At 36.4% G+C, this 21,464-nt stretch overlaps 2 protein-coding genes across 2 annotated transcripts; both read left to right on the top strand.

The window, feature by feature from the left end:
• Positions 1–393: 393 nt before the first annotated feature.
• Positions 394–570, top strand: LOC127665943 (keratin-associated protein 20-2-like). The gene has a single exon (XM_052158575.1). The coding sequence runs from the start codon at positions 394–396 to the stop codon at positions 568–570; it is 177 nt and encodes a 58-aa protein (XP_052014535.1).
• Positions 571–15,773: 15,203 nt separating this feature from the next.
• On the top strand, positions 15,774–21,194 carry LOC127665939 (keratin-associated protein 20-2-like). Its single transcript, XM_052158571.1, has 2 exons — positions 15,774–15,876; positions 21,076–21,194. The coding sequence occupies exons 1-2, from the start codon at positions 15,774–15,776 to the stop codon at positions 21,192–21,194; spliced, it is 222 nt and encodes a 73-aa protein (XP_052014531.1).
• Positions 21,195–21,464: the final 270 nt, after the last annotated feature.

Below are 21,464 nucleotides of genomic sequence, written 5' to 3'. Positions count from 1 at the left end.
AGAGAAAACACTGAATTTCTTTTGTTGGGGTAATGAAAACACAGCATGTAGAAAAAAAAAGAAGAAAACTATTTAATGCTTTATACAATCTGAGAGAATCATGAGCTGTATTCAATAAACTACATGAATTTCCTAGAGACCTAAAAATTATGTCAAATCCATTACTTGACCCTGAGATCCTGATGAAGGAGCACAAATATCTCAACTATGCAGCACTGTGTATCCAGTAACTCGTGATGTTTTCTGTAGCACAGTGCAGAGACATGTGACACTATAATACCTGTGGTTTTCCCAACAACAACCTGGGTGTATAAAAAGCCCTTGGGAGATGGTGACACCCAGACTCAATGAACCTACTGCCTGTCTTCCTCTCTACACTCCACTCCTGACACCATGTGTTACTACAGCAGCTACTATGGAGGCCTGGGCTATGGCTTTGGTGGCCTAGGCTATGGCTATGGCTGTGGCTACGGCTGTGGCTATGGTGGCTATGGTGGCTATGGTAGCTATGGTTATGGCTGCTGCCGCCCACTCTGCTGTAGAAGGTACTGGTCCTGTGGCTTCTACTGAGGAGATTTAGCAGCTGCTCACTCCAACTTTCTTCACTTCAGATGTTCTTACATATCTTCATAAATTCCAACTTTAACTTAAAAATCTCTGAGCAATAATACATGAAATACAACGTGTCCATCCTATTCCTCTTCTCCAACTTGGTTGCATAAATATTTACGTCCAAGCTCTTCATTGTCATTATAATGCCTTGTAGAATGTAGTCCATTTTTATTTTTTCCATTCTGTATATACGTACTTCAAATAAATAATTTGCAGAAAATACTTTTTTCTAATTTTTTTGACACATGTGAGATGCATAGTTTTGAATGTATATCAGTTTGATTGTAAAGGTGTGATTTTTTTATTTTTGTGGACAAATGTTACAGTATTAAAGAGAGAAGTAAAAAAAGTGATGGAAGAAAGGAAACATTCTATTTAAACATGCTTTTATTGGTAAATAATTTTGATATTTTCATATTTCTGCTATTGTGGTGTTACTATGAATTTGTAAGTGAAGATATTTCTTTGCTGGATGCCAAATGCAGCAGTTCTCCTTTTGGGCTTTTCTCTTTATGGTAGCCAAGGGGGAAGAGTGTTGGCCAGGCAAGATTTGTTCTTAGGAGATATTTAGTATTGCCTTTTCTATAATAAAACATTTACCTGTCTTAAATCTAAGTTACTTTGCAGTGGTCGCCAGCCTGTCTGAGTTCCTCTAAAGGCAGAGACTATAGTCTCTGATGTTTAGCACCTCATAGTAAAACAGCAGGGGCTTAAGGAGAAGGATTTATTACTAGTGTTCCTTTCTCTGGATTAGTCAACAGGAAGCCTGTCTGGTTAATTCTGTGAACCAGAGAGGCACAAAAACAAAAAAAAAGATGGTTTATACAGGCAGATATGCACAGATACATATATATACATACACCCACACTCTGGCTAGTCCTGATCATCTTTCACAATCAACTCACAAGTATTCATGCACATTTAAATAGATACATATACATACATTTAGACAAATATACATATACATTTGGATAGATGGATGGACAGATGGACAGACAGACAGATGGATAGATGGGGCAGAGCTCCCCATGCCATACCAATCAACCAAAAACTTTATTTTCTCTGGACTTTTTATACCTTCTTAGAAAAAAAAGTTCTTCAGAAAATTACATCAATATAAAATATTACATAAAATGGGAGTTACAGAAGAATGTTGATATTAAGTTCACAGCAGTGTTTCATTCTATATACTCATTATAAGTTCAAAGCAAAAGTTCTTGCATGACCTTGCCATATAGTACACAAATGTAACTTTATCATTGGACGTGAATGTTTTTTCTTGAACACAAATTTGTCCCACGTCTATGTCTCTTAAGTCTAACTCTGAAAGTTCATTGTATTTCTTATTATTCAGCTTTTACTTACTATAATGAGGAGTGGAAACTTTCTATTCTTAATTATAACTTTATTAATCTTTCTAGCAACTATGATTTTCTCAAAAACTTTATTCCTAAGATTATTTTAATCAAATCAGAAATTCTATAAAATCATTATCTATTTGTCTATGTAGCATAACTATAAGATAGTACATTTTCACAGGTGTGCAGAAATCTGCTCAAAAGGGTGGGTCAGTACCTAGTGATTGTTATATATTGAATAACTACATGAAAAGCATATTAAGAGCAGGAATCTTTCTTCAAATACAATCTCTCCATACTTGGCAAACGGAGCAAATCCATCATAGCTTTATAGTCCATGGCATACAAATCTCAGGAAGATCATCTACTAGGTTTTAGCTTCTCCTAGATGGCTCCTGGCATTTCAAATCCTTTTCTCTGCAACTTATATTTAAAACACGAATACAAGTTTGTTCTCTAAACCTTTTGCACTCTCTACAAAACCTTCTATAATGAGTGTCAACATACACAGTCTCATAGTATAGACATTTCCTTTATGTCATGTAGTCTCTAACATCCATTTTCTTAATAAATATGTGGAACAAAATCATTGTAACTTTAACTTACAATTTTGAAAATTCACTTGTGTTCATCTGTAGATTTTCTTTAGGAAAGTTTTTATGAGGATTCTTTATTTTAATGTCAATTACGTTTTTCATTCTGTTTATTTGTAGATATTTAAGATGAATTTTTGGTGTTGGGCTTCCATTTTTTGTTAAAAAAAATAGTCTGTGTTTTTTTCCATTATGAAGAACCTGATAGATGGGTACAATCAGACTTTTCTATTTTCTTTCTGAGGCTTGGGCTTTTGGATTCATATTCAAACATTTATGAGAATGAACAAAGAATCTTTTAACTGTGCATTCTCTTTTTCTTATTAGTTCTTAGAAAACTAATTAGAGAATCCTATACAATATATGTGAATAAATTTCATAGGTTTTTCACCTTCTCTTCTCTGACTCAAACATTTTATGTCCAATATGCATTATGTACTGTTTATTTTTCCTTAATCTCATCAGGATCAATCAATATACCTATATTCTCTAGGATGGGCAGCCATCACCTGAAGTTTAGCTGACCTACCTAAGGCCACACCCCAAAAAAACTGACTGTCCACACCTTAACAGCTATAAAGTGGCAATAACTCCTTACCTAAAATTAGGAATGTGAGCCTACCTACTGATATCATGATAAATTTTTCTGGCTTGAGTTTGAACATGTTTTATACATTCTTCCACAATCTCTGTGATTCCATAGGAGCAGCTCCCTGCTGGGTCTGGAAAATAGTTTCCTTGTAGTCATCTGTTGTTTTCTCAAATAGAGCTAAAAACAACAATTCTTATTCTATGCATTTTGTCATTTGGTATATCCGTGATAATCACAATATGCTCCAAAATGGCATACCACTGGTCAAAGTGGAGAGGTTGTCCAATCTAAAAATAAACAACATCCATTTTATTTATCATAATAGCCATAGTAGGATCTCTCTTAATGTCTATTTGCATGGTCTTGTCCAAATAATGACTCCCAGTTTGGTTGCATGTGTTCGGTGAGCTTAAATTCAATCAGAAAGTGGTAAGATACTCCCACTCTTCTTGTTCCAGCTATGCACATATATTTACAGTCTAATCACATATTTACCTCAGAGTTCATGAGTAGCTAAAATGACCATGCATTTTATCTTCCATTAAGGTGCATCTGGCCATTCAGCACAATAAATATTACACCATGGGGGTGAAGCTATGAGGTCAGGACAAATGAGTTTTCCATGTTTTGTGACTCAACTTAGCCTTTTTCAACAGGGTTTTGTGGTCAGAGTCTGGAAGTAACAATAAAATTGGCAACAACCTATAATATTTGTAGGTCTATGGGACTGCATTGGTCAAGAATTCCTAAAGAGATAGCCCATTTGTGGACCATGATTTTTATTTTTATCCTGTGATGTCTTCCATGAGTATGTTGGTTCAATATAGGGTGACTACATTTTGAAAAAAATATATATATATACATACACATACACACATACACACACACACACACACACACACACACACACACACATATATATATATATGCTTCTACAATGGGAAACAGACTTTCATGCAATATTCTTGTAAGGTCCTTAGTGTTAATTATACCTACTTTCCTTTATTTCCATCCAATAATCTACTTAACCCTTCCTATCCCATTATAAATTTTACCCATTGAAACCACTGCATTCTATCTTGACTCCTCTAAGAACACACGCTCAGGCAAATGCACATGGTCCTTTAATAATATGCTGACATATACAAAGCTGTAATAGTAAACAGCATGGTACTAACAATAAAATAGATGCATTGATTAATGGAATCTAAATGAATATATCAATTGCCTGCCACAAGAAAGCACTTTAAGAAATAACCAGGGACTTAAGAATAATAACCTATAAATATGACTTCATGAAACTCAGTATCTCTGTATAGTATCTCATTCAAAGAAAGCCATAAAGTCAATCATAATGCTTTAACTTCTACTCATCAAAGAGATGGCTAATATCTAGAATACACAAAAAAAACTCATAAAACTAAGAGCAAGCAAACTAACTACCCAAATATTAAATAGAATACAGAACTGAACAGGATTCTCTCAAAAGATGAAATATAAATGATGGAGAAACATATTAAACTTGCTTAGTGTGATCAGTCATCTGAGAAATATAAATCAAACTCCTTTGAAACTTCTTACTTTAGCCATAATGGCAAGTAGGTCACATGCGCTACACTTGCCCAAGACCTCTGGATTCAAGAATAAAAAAATATACTCACACCAGCTAATTTTGATATGCCTTCTCTAGCTCAGTGAATGGGCACTTTTAAACCTCCCTATGGCTAGAAAACAATCCCCTCTTGTATTCCTGAGTTAACATCTTTTAAAATTTATCTTTCATCTCTGCTACCTCAGACCCAATTTGGGAAGCACCCCCAATGGCCACTTCCCCAATTCTTATATGCTGGTGGGCCTTTAAGTTTCATCTTTCTGCTTCCCCATCCTGATGGTTCATATTATCTCTCTCTCTCTCTCTCTCTCTCTCTCTCTCTCTCTCTCTCTCTCTCTCTCTCTCTCTCTCTCTCTCTCTCTCTCTTCTTCTTCTTCTTCTTCTTCTTCTTCTTCTTCTTCTTCTTCTTCTTCTTCTTCTTCTTCTTCTTCTTCTTCTTCTTCTCTCCTTGGTCTCTTGCATGAGCAATCTAAAAGTTCTTCCTCTATCTCCCTGCCCAGCCATTGTTATATGGCAATTCTTTATCAGCAATCAAAGCCAAATGGGGGCAGAAACCCTCAGGTCTAGAAGCACTATTTTTGGGAGCCAAATTAAGACAACGCATTAGAACCAATTCCCAACAGATGGTCACTACCATACAGTCATTCCTACAATGAATGGGATCCAGCAGACCCCACCCATTCTGGACTCCACTTCATCCTCTCAGCCTGGTATTCAGAGGGAGGTGCCTGAGCACCAGGAGGAAGGAAATGGAGAACAGCGGTCAACAGCTGGTCCCCAGCACACATGCCACATCTGACAGGCGTACCACAGATTCCTGAAGAATAAGAAAAAAGAAAACTAAAAACAAAAACTAAGGCCAGCTATGCCATGCTTGGCCACATAAACATATGTGCTTTTCCATAATCATTGCTGCTCTCTTCACTCTATCCAGGAAACAGAGACAGTCTTGATATGCAGCTACAGATAATGTATATCAAAGTCATGTTACATTTCCACAACTGAGCGTAATATAGCTGATAGGAAAAGTGAAATTGAGAAAAATGCAGCTGAATGGATGGAGCTGGAACAGGGAGTTAGTAGACCTAACAATCAAATGTCACCAATTTTGTAGATGTGAGCTTGGAATTTTTAAATATGTATTCCCTTTAGAATACCCTATGTAATATTGTAGAAGTTTATAGAATGACATATGTTTGTCTCTCTTTTTTTTTTTATTATTCGATATAATTTATTTACATTTCAAATGATTTCCCCTTTTCTAGCCCCCCCACTCCCCGAAAGTCCCGCAAGCCCCCTTCTCTTCCCCTGTCCTCCCACCCACCCCTTCCCACTTCCCCGTTCTGGTTTTGCTGAATACTGTTTCACTGAGTCTTTCCAGAACCAGGGGCCACTCCTCCTTTCTTCTTGTACCTCATTTGATGTGTGGATTATGTTTTGGGTATTCCAGTTTTCTAGGTTAATATCCACTTATTAGTGAGTGCATACCATGATTCACCTTTTGAGTCTGAGTTACCTCACTTAGTATGATATTCTCTAGCTCCATCCATTTGCCTAAGAATTTCATGAATTCATTGTTTCTAATGGCTGAATAGTACTCCATTGTGTAGATATACCACATTTTTTGCAACCACTCTTCTGTTGAGGGATACCTGGGTTCTTTCCAGCATCTGGCAATTACAAATAGGGCTGCTATGAACATAGTAGAACATGTATCCTTATTACATGGTGGGGAGTCTTCTGGGTATATGCCCAGGAGTGGTATAGCAGGATCTTCTGGAAGTAAGGTGCCCAGTTTTCGGAGGAACCGCCAGACTGATTTCCAGAGTGGTTGTACCAATTTGCAACCCCACCAGCAGTGGAGGAGTGTTCCTCTTTCTCCACACCCTCTCCAACACCTGCTGTCTCCTGAATTTTTAATCTTAGCCATTCTGACTGGTGTAAGATGAAATCTTAGGGTTGTTTTGATTTGCATTTCCCTAATGACTAATGAAGTTGAGCATTTTTTAAGATGCTTCTCCGCCATCCGAAGTTCTTCAGGTGAGAATTCTTTGTTTAACTCTGTACCCCATTTTTTAATAGGGTTGTTTGGTTTTCTGGAGTCTAACTTCTTGAGTTCTTTATATATATTGGATATTAGCCCTCTATCTGATGTAGGATTGGTGAAGATCTTTTCCCAATTTGTTGGTTGCCGATTTGTCCTCTTGATGGTGTCCTTTGCCTTACAGAAACTTTGTAATTTTATGAGGTCCCATTTGTCAATTCTTGCTCTTAGAGCATACGCTATTGGTGTTCTGTTCAGAAACTTTCTCCCTGTACCGATGTCCTCAAGGGTCTTCCCCAGTTTTTTTTCTATTAGCTTCAGAGTGTCCGGCTTTATGTGGAGGTCCTTGATCCATTTGGATTTGAGCTTAGTACAAGGAGACAAGGATGGATCAATTCGCATTCTTCTGCATGCTGACCTCCAGTTGAACCAGCACCATTTGTTGAAAAGGCTATCTTTTTTCCATTGGATGTTTTCAGCCTCTTTGTCGAGGATCAAGTGTCCATAGGTCTTTCTGTGCTGTCACATCCTGTGGGAGTTCTCAAGAGCAGCTACCTACTGTGTTGGGAAAACACAATTTTCTTAAAGTCACTTAGTGTTTCCTCAAGTAGAGCTAAGAATACTTCACTCTTACTTTGTGCATTTTGTCCAGTTTGGGTCTCTGTGATAATCACTATCTATAACAATATCCTTAGGAGTTTCTCTAAAACTGGGTCTATTTATTAGAATACTACAAATAGGATCTTACGTGGGTCATTTGCAGGTTCTTATCCAAATAATGGCTCCTGGTTGAGTGCATCTGTCAGGTAAACTTAAATTCAATTAGAAAGGGGTATATTACTGCCATGCTGTTAATGTTACTTCTACAGCTGTGCATGTGTCCAGTCATTATTTTTCAGCTCAGAGTTCAGAGGTAGCTAAAAAGGATCATGCAATTTTTCTTCCAGTAGTGTACATACTACCATTCAGTACTATGAAAGCTACATAATGGGGGTGAAGCCTCAAGGTCAGGGCAAGCTTGAGTTCTTCGTGTTCTGTGACACAACTGTGTCTTCATCAACAAGGTCTTGTGGTCAGATTCTCAAAGATAAACAAATAACATTGGCTGTAGCCTGTAATTTTTAGAGGTATATGGGGCTACACATGTCAAGAATTCCAAAAAACATAGCATATTTCTGGTACTGGCATTTTTACTTGTTATCCTACTGAGCCTAGGGTGGGTACTGTTGCCCTCATTATAGTGTACTCCCTTTTAAATATATTTGGAATTCAAGCTTCAACAGTGACAAGCAGATTTCCACATGACGTTTTTTAAATAAGGTCCTTATTGTTATTTAAAATGACTTTCCTGCATTTCTCCATCCAGCCTACTTAACCCTCTTGTTCTATTATAACTTTTACCCCCCTTGATACCACTGCATTTTGTCTCAACTCCACGGAGAGTACTTGCCACATACACATGTACATTGACTCATTAATATCTTGACCTCTAAAAAGATATAGTAATTTTAACTGCAAGTTGCTGACATTAAAATAGACACACTGAAAATAGAATCTGACAAAGAATAGCACAGGACCTTGGTGACTCAGAAAAAGATTTCAGGTAAAGAACAACAATAACTTGAAACTTAAGCCATCAACATATATACATGACCTTATAAAACTAAAAATCGCTGTACAGTGAAGAACGCCATCACTCACACAACAATCACCATCAAACACCCAAAACCTACTTTGAGACTTATTATCTCAGTCAGAATGGCTAAGATGAAAAGTACAACATTTGGAATGTAAATAAATAAAACAATAAAAGAAAAAAGAAAAGCAAAAAGAACTACAAATGCTAGTGTGGATTTAGAGAAAGGGAAACATTTGTTTGTAGTTGTTGGAAGCACAAATTTGTGCATCCACTGTAAAAATATGTGTGAACATTCCTCAAAAAAAACATTATCCTAGAAATGGATCTACTGCATGATACAGGTTTACCAAGATTGGCAATATACACAAAAGTCTCTATATCTTACTATATGTGCATATCAGTGACCATTACTAATCTATTCAATATGTTCAGAAAACAGTCTCAATGCCCATCTACAGACAAATGTATAATAAAACTATGCAATAGTTATACAATGAAAGATAATGCAACTGTTAGGATAAATGAAATTGTGAAATTGCAACAGAAAGAGTGGGCACATAACAATAAGTTAAATGAGACCTAAAAGCAAAATGCCACCTATTTTGTGGATGTTAGATTTGAACCCTCAAATATGCATTCTTCTCACAATTATCTCATGTAATGTTATAGTAGTTTGTAGATTCAACTTTATGTATTGTCCTTTTTCTTTAAGATTTTATATATGATTTAAGATACAGGCACTTTCTTCGTGTGTGTGTGTGTGTGTGTGAGAGAGAGAGAGAGAGAGAGAGAGAGAGAGAGAGAGAGAGAGAGAGATGGAGGGAGAGAGATGCTTGCATGACCATGATTTAAAAAGAAGTTTATAATTATTTATCTTGGTTCACCCACACATCCATGATGCCTTTTACAGTTACACCTACAAGATCTTCCCATGGGCTCTCAAAAGATGACATGTAACATATTCTGTTTAAGCACACAAAATGGTTATGTTCTGCTGATTTATAATGTGTAATCAAAGAAAAATGCCAAATATATTAATATAAGGTACCCACTGCCCACCAAGTTAACAAACAGCTTAACCAATTGCTCATGAGAGAAACTCAATAAACTTACTCCTCAATACCAAATTTATTCCAAATAACAAAACAAAAGGGAGAAAAAATTAATCTTCTTCTTTCTCTAGGGCAATGGAAATTTTATATGTGTGTGTGTGTGTGTGTGTGTGTAAAATAGAGAAAATAATATGATGACATATCATCTGACAGAATCATATCATGTATTCATTAATCTACTATAAAGAATGGTATGAAGAGTTGAAAAACAAATCGGATCCCATAATTTGACTGTAGAATCATGTAGGAACACAATTATTTCAGTCATGTAGCCTTGTGTGTCCAGTACATCACAACACTCAAGATGTTTTATGAAGTATAGCAGTGAGCTTTGTGGTACTACAATGCCTGTGGTTTCCACAGCAATAACCCTGGCATATAAAAGGCTCTTGACAGATGGTGACACCAAGACTCTAGGATTCTACTGCCTGTCATCCTCAGAACACTCCACTCCTGACACCATGTGCTACTACAGCAGCTACTATGGAGGCCTGGGCTATGGCTATGGAGGCCTAGGCTATGGCTATGGCTGTGGCTGTGGCTGTGGCTGTGGCTATGGTGGCTATGGCTGCTGCCCGCCCACTGTGCTGTAGAAGATACTGGTCCTGTGGCTTCTACTGAGGAGATTCTGCAGCTGCCCAGAATGTTGCCTATTAACTGCCATCTTATTGAAGTGCTACAAGCTTCTTCACATCAAGAACTCTTAAATAATTTCAAATATTCTAACTTTATAATATTATATCTGATAAAAAATACATGAAACTCAGCATCTTCAGCTTATACCCCTACCTTCACCTGGATTATGTAAGGACTGGTAGTTTGGCACCATCTATAAAACATATTTTAACATGATCAAATATGACTCTCAACCTGGGTATAGAAATACACATATTATCAAATAAACTTTCTAAAAAATAAATCTTCCACTGAGAATATTGGGTTTTTGCACTTTATTAAACCAGTTTTCATGTTTGTCCATTTGCATGCATCTAGTTTGTCACATTGCATGTTCACATAGGAAAGGAGTGTGAGGGATAAAAGGATAGGTAAAATTATACTTAGAGCTGGATAAAAAGAGGGGAATGAGAAAGAAGGAAGGAGGGGGAAGGAGGAGGAGAATGAAAGGAAAGAGAAAGAAAAACACATCTACTCATGTGCATTTGCTCCATACCTTTGCTATTGTGAACAATGTGACTGTGGCTTGATAGTGTGGGTACTGCTTTGAGATGGATTGGATTTCCTTTAGTTAAAATGCAGCAGCATGACTTTTATTTCCTATCACACACACACACACACACACACACACACACACACACGTAGAATATATATGTGTATCTATATAATTTTATTATGAGTATATATTACATACTTAGTATGTATAATATATTAAAGTATTCTATATATTTATTATATGTGTTGCAGGGAGTGATACATGCTATGATATACTCTGTTGTGGCTATACCCACTCACATTCCCTCCCACAATGCAGAAGGGTGCCCTTTTCTCCACAAAGTCTGTGTCATTAATCTTTTCTTCATTCTAATATTAATTGTCTAACAGTTGTGGGCTGCAATCTCATCTTGTTCTTGATTGACGTCTCTGGGATATTAGCAGAACAGAACCTTATTATATCCTTTTGGCCATTTGTATCTTGTCTTTTGATAAATATTTGTTCTAATTATCTGCTCATTTTAGCACCAGTGTATTTCCTTTTGGCTGTTTAGCTGTGTGTATCCATATCAATTTTGTGTATTAACACCCTGTCTGAAGCACATGTTCTCTTTCCTTGTGTACAGATGATTATTCTGTTGTACAGAACATCCTTCATTGGATACATACAAAGTTGTCTCTTTTTATATATTTTTTCTCTTGGGTGTGTGGCATGCCCTTTAATAACCAAGCCATCTGTCATCCCCTCTGAAGTAGTGTTGTAATGCAAATATTGGCTAAACCCAAAGACACAGTACTTAGCTGTATGAAAAGAAAGTATATCCCCTGTAGTTTTATTTTGGCCATATTTAATTAACTTGGTTATTTCTCTGTCTCTGACCACTATTCTTAGTCTCAAGTGTGTGGTTTACTAAAATCGCATGTATTAAAGGTACTATTCACTGATGTGATGAGTAGATGCCAAAGACTTGCCCCACGTTTTATCACGCTGGCACTGGCTGTACAGAGGCCTTTTGCTGCTGCTTTCCTTTCCTTTCATGATGTTCTGTGTTATCCAGTTATCATGCTGGTGCCATTGGAGTTCTCTCATGAAAACTCATCCTGAAAAATGTTACTTTTGTTTTCCACTAGATTTCTCAAATTTTTAGGATTAAAATTAAGTTGGAGGTCCCTTTTGAGATCATATTCTAATTTCTTTCTTTTTTCCTTTTTTTAATTAGATAATTTTTATTTACATTTCAAATGTTATCCCCTTTCCTCATTTCCCCTCCCAAAACACCCTATCCCAAGCCCTGCCCCTGCTCACAAACCCACCCACTCCTGCTTCCCTGTCCTGGGATTCCCCTCCATTGGGGCACCGAGAGCCTTTACTCTCATCAACGTTGGACAAGGCCATCCTCTGCTACATATATGGCTGAAGCCCTGTGCCCCTCCATGTGCACTCTGGCTTATTGCTTCCTTATGTACATACATATTGTGTTTTTACACCACTATTTGCTCAAGAGACTTTTTGCATTGTAGCTTTTTTTGATATCCTTGTCAAAGATTAAGTAACCATGGTCCTATGGATTTTCTCCTTGAGTTTCCTCTTCTTTTCAACTAAGCCATGTGTCTGTTTTTATGCTAGTGGCATTTAGTGTCATTAACTATGCTTCTGAAGAATAATTTGAAGTCAAGTGTTATAATAACCTCATCCTCATTCTCTCTCTTTAGCACTGTTTTGAATAGAGAGCACGTAGATTTCATGATTTTAGTGTTGTGTTGTCTTAGTTTACTAACAATATAATTAGGACTCTGATAGAGATTGCATTGAATCTGTACATTGATTTGGTACATATTATTCTTAAATCATTAATTCTGACAGCCCACGATCATGGGATGTCATTCAATTATTTAGCGTCTTCTTAAGTTTTTCTTCTGTTCTCTAAAGTTTTCATTATAGAGGTTATTTACTTTGGTTTAGGACAGGATAATTTATAAACTTTATGGATACAGTTATTCTTTGGTCTCTTTATTTTTTGAAGATTTATTTTTAATTTTTATTATTTAAAGCAATTTTTAAAATTTAAGTAATTTGATTGTATCCTCCAAGTTCTCTCCCCCTTCCTACCTATCCAAACTTACGTCCTTTCTCAAAAATTAGACAAAAATCCAATACCCCCCAAAAAACAATAAAACCAAAACCACACCAAAAAGAAAATAAATAACACCAAACTTTAACCAAATAAAAAAACATACTAGAAAATACTGTGGAATCCAATTAAATGTTGCTCAACAACTCCAGAACATAAGACCTGTCCTGGAGTGGTGGACATACCCAGTGTCACTCTATTGGAGAAGAAAAACAATTGTGTCTTTCCTACAGGTATAAGTGACATTTCAGTTATTAAACTAACCATAGTGGCTAGATTTGCTTTAATTAATTCATTCAATTTTAAGACTATAACAAAATAAAATATAATGAAATAAAAAACTATCACACAGAAGTAGAACAAACCAGGCCAAAAGAAGGAATAGGGATCAAGGGAAGACTGTCTACAGACTGACAGCAGAGACCCATTACTAATGAGAACACCTACAGAACTTATTGAAGATGCAGATGTCTAACTGGTGTTCACATAGAACCAACACTTCTACATTCCAGCATCTTTGGTACAGGAACATATTCTGCATGCTCTCAAAAGAGAAATGTGAATACCAGGCTATATACAAGCTCTTTATGTACAACGGTGTACTGCCTTCAAGGTATGCTTATGGAAATGGTAGCACAAAGCTTGTGGAAATAACCAACAAAAACTGTTTTACTTAAGGCCCATTCCACAAGATGGAACTCATATCTTTCACTACTTGAGTGACCAAGAACCTGAGACTAGATATCCCAAAGACTTATATTAAAACAAAACAATACTGGTCTAAAATGATAAAATGACTCCTAAAGATATTCTGATGTACTCCTGGATCAGTGTCTTTTTGAGGTGTCTTCAGAGATGCTTCCTCCTACAGTGGATGTAAATAATTACAAATACCCATGGCCTGCCATTTTTCACCATGAGAAACATCGGAACACTTTTCTCTAAATCTCCATCAAATTCCCCCTTCAGAGACCAGAGAAACCCATGAACAAGAAGGTGGAAAATGCATAAGAACCAGAGGGGATGGAGGAATTGGGAAAACAAGTCCCTCTAAATCAACTGAGTGAAGCTCACATGAACTCAGGGACTAAAGCAAAAAAAGCTTACAGCCTGCACAGGTCTGCACAAGGTCCTCTGAGTATAAATTATGGCTTCCAGAGTTTTTATGGGATTCCTGAGTGTGCCCACAAGTGGGGCTCTAATTCTTGTTGTTTCTTTGGTTTCTAGACGAGCTCATTAGTGATATGTAACTATGCTACTGATTTTTTTTTGTATGTTGATTTTATAGCCTGTTTCTTAAGGCTCAAAATGTTTCCCAATTTTTAGTTTCTCGTGGAATCTTTGGGGTTCTTTACATATAGCATTATGTCCTATTAAAGTGTGCTTCTTTGAGCTCTTCCATCCCTTCTTAAAATGGGATTATTTATGGGACCAGGCTCTGTAAAGTAAAAGTAGAAGCCTCTCCTAAATTATTCAGTTCCTATGTTTGAGTGCTGGTACCTCACCTATAGATGTGTCTCTTTGACTGTCAAACTCACTGATTGGTTTTATTTTTCAACAGTTTTTTCTTTTATTGTTTCTTTCATCTTGAGATTATAATATGATTATGCCATTTTCCCCTTCATTTTCATCCCTACAAAACCTCCCACATATCCAGCCTTGTTCTCCCCCAAATTTATATCCTTTCTTTCTCAGTTGTTTTTATATGCATATGTCTATATGTATACACACAAATATGTTTTAATATATTTAACTTGCTCAGACTGTATAATGATACATGAGCATATAAATATATTATTGTATTTTATTTAAATATATGGTCATAAATGAGTATTACTTTTTTTCATAAATTGGTTTCATCGTTTACAGCAAATCTTTGTTCATGAGCTACAAACTGAGAGACAAAGAATGAGTACATATATTTTAAGGAATACAGGCACATTTTAAGGGGAACAATAATGTCGGTGTCATCTCTCATTTTATTCATACTGGACAAAGCATTTAAAACTGAAATGTATTCCTAGAACTCTTCCAAAAAATATTCAAAAGACAAGTTACTGCTATAGGTAACTTCACAGTCATTTTGAAAGCCAATGTGACTGCCAATGAAAAAAAGAAACTGTACCTAAAAGCTGATGATGGAGCACCCAACCCAACAGAGGCATATTTCAGAGTTATATCTAAAACATTACCATATGAGACATGGGCAAAAGAGAAGTAGACATCCAATTGTCTGATCATTACATGGTCATTGACATGTTTCTAAAAAACATTAAATCAACATATATGAAATTACATCCATAATATCTGATAATATGTATTTTATAGATGTAGGGTCACTATAAGTCACCAATTATATAACCAATAACTAGATCATGCTTTACTAGCAAGACCCAGGAAATGTATTCACAGAGATAAGATATATTCTATAATAACAAAATAAGCAAAAAGAGAGAAAACACAAAGAATTTTATCTATGAAGTCTTGTGAAGGAAACAGATATTAAAAGTAGATGACTGAATTATTTGTATTATGTAACAGGATCAGATTTTATATATATATTATATATATATATAATATATATATATATTATATATATATATACAATAAACTAAATTTAGAATGAATTATTAATAAATTATTAAATAAAACCAGGCCGTGATTTTAACACCCATGGTTTGATCATGATCCTGACACAGAGCATAATTATGTCAGTTATGCAGCCTTGTTTGTTCATCCAGCAAAACATGGCACTTAGTATGTTTTCAGAAGCACTGTGTGTGACACCACAATGCCTGTGGTTTGCCCTGCCAAACAACCAGATGTATAAAAGGCACTTGGCAGATTGTGACACCCAGACTCAAGGAACCCACTGCCTGTCTTTCTCTCAACACTCCACTCCTGACACCATGTGTTACTACGGCAGCTACTATGGAGGCCTGGGCTATGGCTATGGTGGCCTAGGCTATGGCTGTGGCTATGGCTGTGGCTGTGGCTATGGTTGTGGCTATGGTGGATATGGTTATGGCTGTTGCCGCCCACTATGGTGTAGAAGATACTGCTCTTACGGCATCTATTGAAGAATTTCTGTATCTATTCAGCCTTGCAGACTGGATGTGCTTCCAAGAATTTTCACAGGATGCACTTGAAAATGTCTTTGAAAATACTAACTTTATACCAAAATATCTGCAAAAAAACAATTGAAACACAACATGACCATCTAATGTTTCACCTTAGGTTGGACAGTCATCATTAACAGAGGTGTTTATAAAAACATTTATCTTCATAATGCTTTTTTAAATGTTTTCAACAATAATTCTCAACGTTTGCATAAAAATTATCTGGTTTACCAAATAAATAAATGCAAAAACTGGACAAAAAATTCTGTAATTTTTGTGTATTTGTATCTGCCTGATCACATGGGGGTGGAGAAGTGAGAAGGGAGTAAAAAAGAGGAAGATATTTCAGAAGATAGACATGGAAAATGAACACAGAAAGAAAGAAGAATGGAAGAGAGATGGTTATAAGGAAAGAGAAATAATCCCATCCTCTAGGCATGCACCTGTGGATGGACATCTCATGTTGTTATAACTTGACTCTTATGAGCAATGTGACAATAAACTCTGTAGCGGACATTTTCCTTTTAATGAAATGTATTTAATCTAAAATTTTTGTATTAAGTGAAAATTAATTACAGCAAATTTTGAACACATTCACCTCAACACTTCCCCTTACCATACATCTTAGTCAATATTCTATCGCTGTGAAGATGTATCATGACCACAGCAATTTCTAAAAAAGAAAGCATTTAATTAGGACTTGTGTGTAGTTTCGGAAGTGTAGTCCTACTTCATCATAAGGGGAAGCATGATGGCATTCAGGCAGAAATAGTGATGGAGAAGTAGTTCTAAATCTGGATCTGCAGGCAGCAGATGGGAGACTCTGAGTTTTGCATGGGCTATTGAAACTTCAAAGCCCATCCCCAGTGATACACTTCCTCCAACAAGGCCACACCTCCTATTCATTTCAAATAATTCCAGACCCTACTGCCCAAATATTCAACTCCATGAGTCTATGTGGCCATTTTCATTGAAACTATCACATTGTACTCCCTAGACCCCATAATCTTATAACCAAATAATAATGTAAAATACATTAAGTCCAACTTCAAAAGTCCCCAGAGTATACCACAATCTCAACACTATTTAAAAGTCCAAAGTTCCAAGTCTCTTTTGAGACTCAAGGCAATCCCTTAACTGTAACAGTTTTGAGAGCAAAATAAAAAGCAGATCACACATTTTCAATATACAATGGTGCAGAATATACCTTACTATTCTAAAAGGGAGATAAGTGGGTATGTTATTAAATACTGTACTAAAGGAAGTCAAATACCAGATGGGCAAATTCTAAACTCTGCATACCCATGTCTGAGGTCAAAGAACTCTCCAGATCCCTATCTTCTTTCAGTTCTTTTTTTTTTTTTTTTTTTTACTTGAACACACTTCTTTCTCTTAGGCAGGTTTTATAAGCAGTCTGGGCCTCTTCTCAGTTGGAACCCCAAAACCCTGGTGTCACCAGCACTGTGGGGTCTCCCATACAATTCATCTTCACAGCTTCCCACAATGGACTTCCTATGCTTTAATTCCGGGACCCCTCTATTACATATCTGACCTTAGCAGCATTTCTTTTTATATAAATTAGTTTATTTAATATTTTATTTATTTACATTTCAAATACTATTCCCTTTCCACATTTCCCCTCCAAAAACTCCAGATTCTCCCCCCCCCCCCCCGCTCACTAACCCACCTACTCCTGCTTCCCTGACCTGGCATTCCCTTACACTGGGGCAATGAGCCTTCACAGTCCAAGGGTTTTTCCTCTCATTGATGACCAACCAGGCCATTCTCTGGTACCCATGCGGCTGGAGGCATGGGACCCTCCATGTGTACTCTTCAGTTGATGGTTAAGTCCCATCAACTCTGGGACTGGGGAGTTGGCTTGTATTTTTGTTCCTTCTATGGGCCTGCAAATTCCTTCAGCTCTTTGGGTTTTGTCTCTAGCTCCTCCATTGGGGACTCTGTGCTCAGTTCAATGGTTGGCTGAAAGTATCCCTTCTGTAAAATATCATCCCAAGTGACATAATCCAATCACAAAAGAACACATATGGTATGCACTCACTGCTAAGTGGATATTAGTCCAGAAGTTCAGAATACCCACGATATAATTCACAGACCACATGAAGCTCAAGAAGAAGGAAGACCAAAGTGAGGATACTTTGGTCCTTCTTAAAAGGGGTACAAAATACCCATGGGAGGAAATACAAAGTGTGGAGCAGAGACTGAAGGAAACACCATCCAGAAAATGCCCCACCTGGGGATCCATAGCATATACAGTTACCAAACCCAGACATAGCTTGGTGGGTTTGGAACTCGGCCCCCTTATTCAAATATACTTTAACAAGTTTCTATTTCTGATTATTTTCCTTCACTGCTTAAGATTTTCTTTAATTTCATTTCACAAGTTGGGAGCTTGGCTGGCAGGATCTTTCTCTGAGGTAATCACTTGTTTATTGCATTTAGCATCACGTTTTGATTAAAACTTTTTTTATCATCTTTAGCACTTGTATCTTTTTTGTAAATCTGCATAAAAGTTAAAATAACTATGTGACAGTAAAGACTAGACTATCTTGAAATATCTTCTGCCAACACCATTTACTCCAAAGTTTTTAATTTAGCCTCAGGTACATTTCAGACAAAGGCAAAAAGCAGTCATATTCTTTGCCAAAATATCACAAGAATTTTATGAATATTCTTCTTCTGGGAAATCTCTCAAGCAAGGCAGTCATAATCCATATTTTTCTTAGTACCACTTTTTTCCATACTCATACTAAGAATGCCTATTAAGTGTCTCCTAAAGCAATCACCTGCTTTGTGAATCCAAGGACTATATTCTGAGAACAAGCACCATGGTTAGGTCTGTCATATTAACATCCCAATTCTTATACCAACATTTTGTAGAGGGGGATTCCATTACCATGGGACCACTACCAAGAGCAGCAGAATATAGTCGAGCCTGCCCAAGCATAAAAGACAAGCTGTATGTCAGAGTGAGAGAAGTGATCTAGAACCTTAGAGGAGGTAAGAAGATTGGAACCAGATCCCAAATTACCCAGTGTATTATTTATACTACAAGGAGATTCTTTTACTTTTATCTCATTGTGACTATGTCCTAGTTCTTCAAATAAGAATTTATTAAATTTAATTTTATTTTTACATAAGCTCACATTTAACAGATTATCAACACTTAAAAGAAATTCTGGAAAAAATACAAGCATTGCATATTTTAAGGAACTGAACTTTTAATGTGTTTGAGTCTGTAAAAATGTTAAAGTAAAAATGTCAAAATTTTAAAGTTATTTGTGGGATATTGGGAATAAATATGTAAGGAGAGCTTGTGGTTTAACAGACATGTGTCTGTCAAGTTAACATGGGTCAATTATACTAAAGTTTTGTATCAACTTGACACAAACTGAAGCCATATAATAGAAGTGAGTTACTTCAGCACACTTAACAATGTGACTCTGTAAAATAGGGAATTAGGCAAGCCCCATAGGGCATTTTATTAATTAGTTATTAATGACGGAGGGACATAGCCTGTACAGAGTGGTGCTAACTCTGGACTTGTGGTCCTGAGAGCTATAAGAAATCAGGTGGAGAAATCCATCATGAGTAAGCCTGTAAGCAATATCTAACCATGGCCTCCAAATCAAATCCTGCCCTCAGAATTCTGCCCTGTTTGGATCCCTGTCCTAACTTCCTTCAGTGATGAACAGTGATGGGGAAGTTTAATGAAATAAACCCTTTCCTCCTCAACTTGTATTAGTCGTGATGTAACTATACCAATGAGGACTCTAAGACACCATCTCTTTTCCCAACCAAATTTGAGATTAGTGTTGTTGTCTAATTCCCCTCCCTCTGTCCAATTTTTATTGCCCATCTTAGCTGCTAATTGAAGCCTGCTCTATTTGTGATCAACCTAACAGAAGGGACATCATTAAGAAAAAATGATTTACATAAGTAAAAAATGCTAAAGGCCTGATAGCTACAAGTGATTCCCCCTTCTTTAGTTTGCCTTGCTCATCTTAACATATTGATCGATAGCATCCATTTTCTGTGAAGAAAATAATTTGAAGAAGAAACTAGAATACTAGGATATAGGACCATACATCCTGTTCATAGACTGAAGAATTACTGAAAGGAAAAATAGTACGGTTGCTAAAGCAATGTACAGATTTTATGAAATCTCCATAAAAAACTGCAATTAAATTCTGAACAGAGTAGACAGACAATCATAATGATCAGATGAAGGCCGGGATCATTCTTAAGAGCCAAAACAAACTTAGCAGAAAGGAAAATACTAGAACTGCAATAGAATCTGGGCTTAAATGATTCCACAGAATCATTGTAATAAAGTAAAAATTAAATAAAAGTGGCCAAAAACCAGACATACAAATGAGAAATTGGTAATACTTAAGAAGATAGAAAGATCTACTATGCTCATGGATCAGTAGAATTAACATACCATAGTAAAAATATATGACAGAATATGTCTGAATGGAATAAGTTTAGAATAAATCCAAAATATTTTTATGCATATATTGTCACCAAGTTACCAATAACATATCCAATGACCATATCCTTTTTCATCACAAATACTTAGGAAATACATATTTATTTTCCAATAACAAAGCAAAGCAGGGAAAACAAAAAGACATTTTCAGTATGGAGCACTACAAAACAAATAGGCATAAAGTGGAGAGAGAAATGTCAATGATTTGTATTGTGGTACAAGAGAGATTCATGAGTATTAAATGAACTAAATATAGAATGAGGCATTGTCTTGAAACTAGATCCAGGTTTTCACATTAAAGACTCATGATCTGACCTTGGGTTTCTAACATATGAGCACAATTATCTCAGTTATGCAATGTTGTTTGGCCAGTAAACTATGTCTCCCCAATATTTTCTGAAGCACAGTAGAGACATGTGTGATGTAATAATGCCTGTGGCTTTTGTCACCAAAGATCCAGGTGTATAAAAGGCCCTTGGGAGATGGTTACATCCAGACGCCAGAAAACTACTACTTAATCTTCCTCTGGACACTCCACATCTGACACCATGTGCTACTACGGTGGATACTATGGTGGCCTAGGTTGTGGCTATGGCTGTGGCTATGGCTGTGGCTATGGCTATGGTGGCTATGGTAGCTATGGCTATGGCTGCTGCCAGCCACTGTGCTGTAGAAGATACTGGACTTATGGATTTTACTGAGGAGATTATACAGATACCCAGCCTTTCTAGCCAGAAGGATTTCCATGTGTTTTTAGACCAGGAACTCAAACATGTCTTCAAAAATTTTAACTTTAGGACAAAATATACAAAGTGTAATTAAAGTTCAACATGGTCATCTAATTCCTCATCTGAATTTGAACCATGAACATGTTTTATGTTATCCTCATATTCTGTAAAATGATTTTAAATTTAAATCTTAACCTATGTTTTAAAAATGTGAATCATCAAATAACTAAATAAATAAACTTT

The sequence above is a fragment of the Apodemus sylvaticus genome, chromosome 15 (genome assembly GCF_947179515.1).
Source record: "Apodemus sylvaticus chromosome 15, mApoSyl1.1, whole genome shotgun sequence".
Lineage (NCBI taxonomy): Eukaryota > Metazoa > Chordata > Mammalia > Rodentia > Muridae > Apodemus > Apodemus sylvaticus.
Note: the sequence above shows the minus strand (reverse complement) of the source record. Positions and strands in the feature narration are given on the sequence as shown.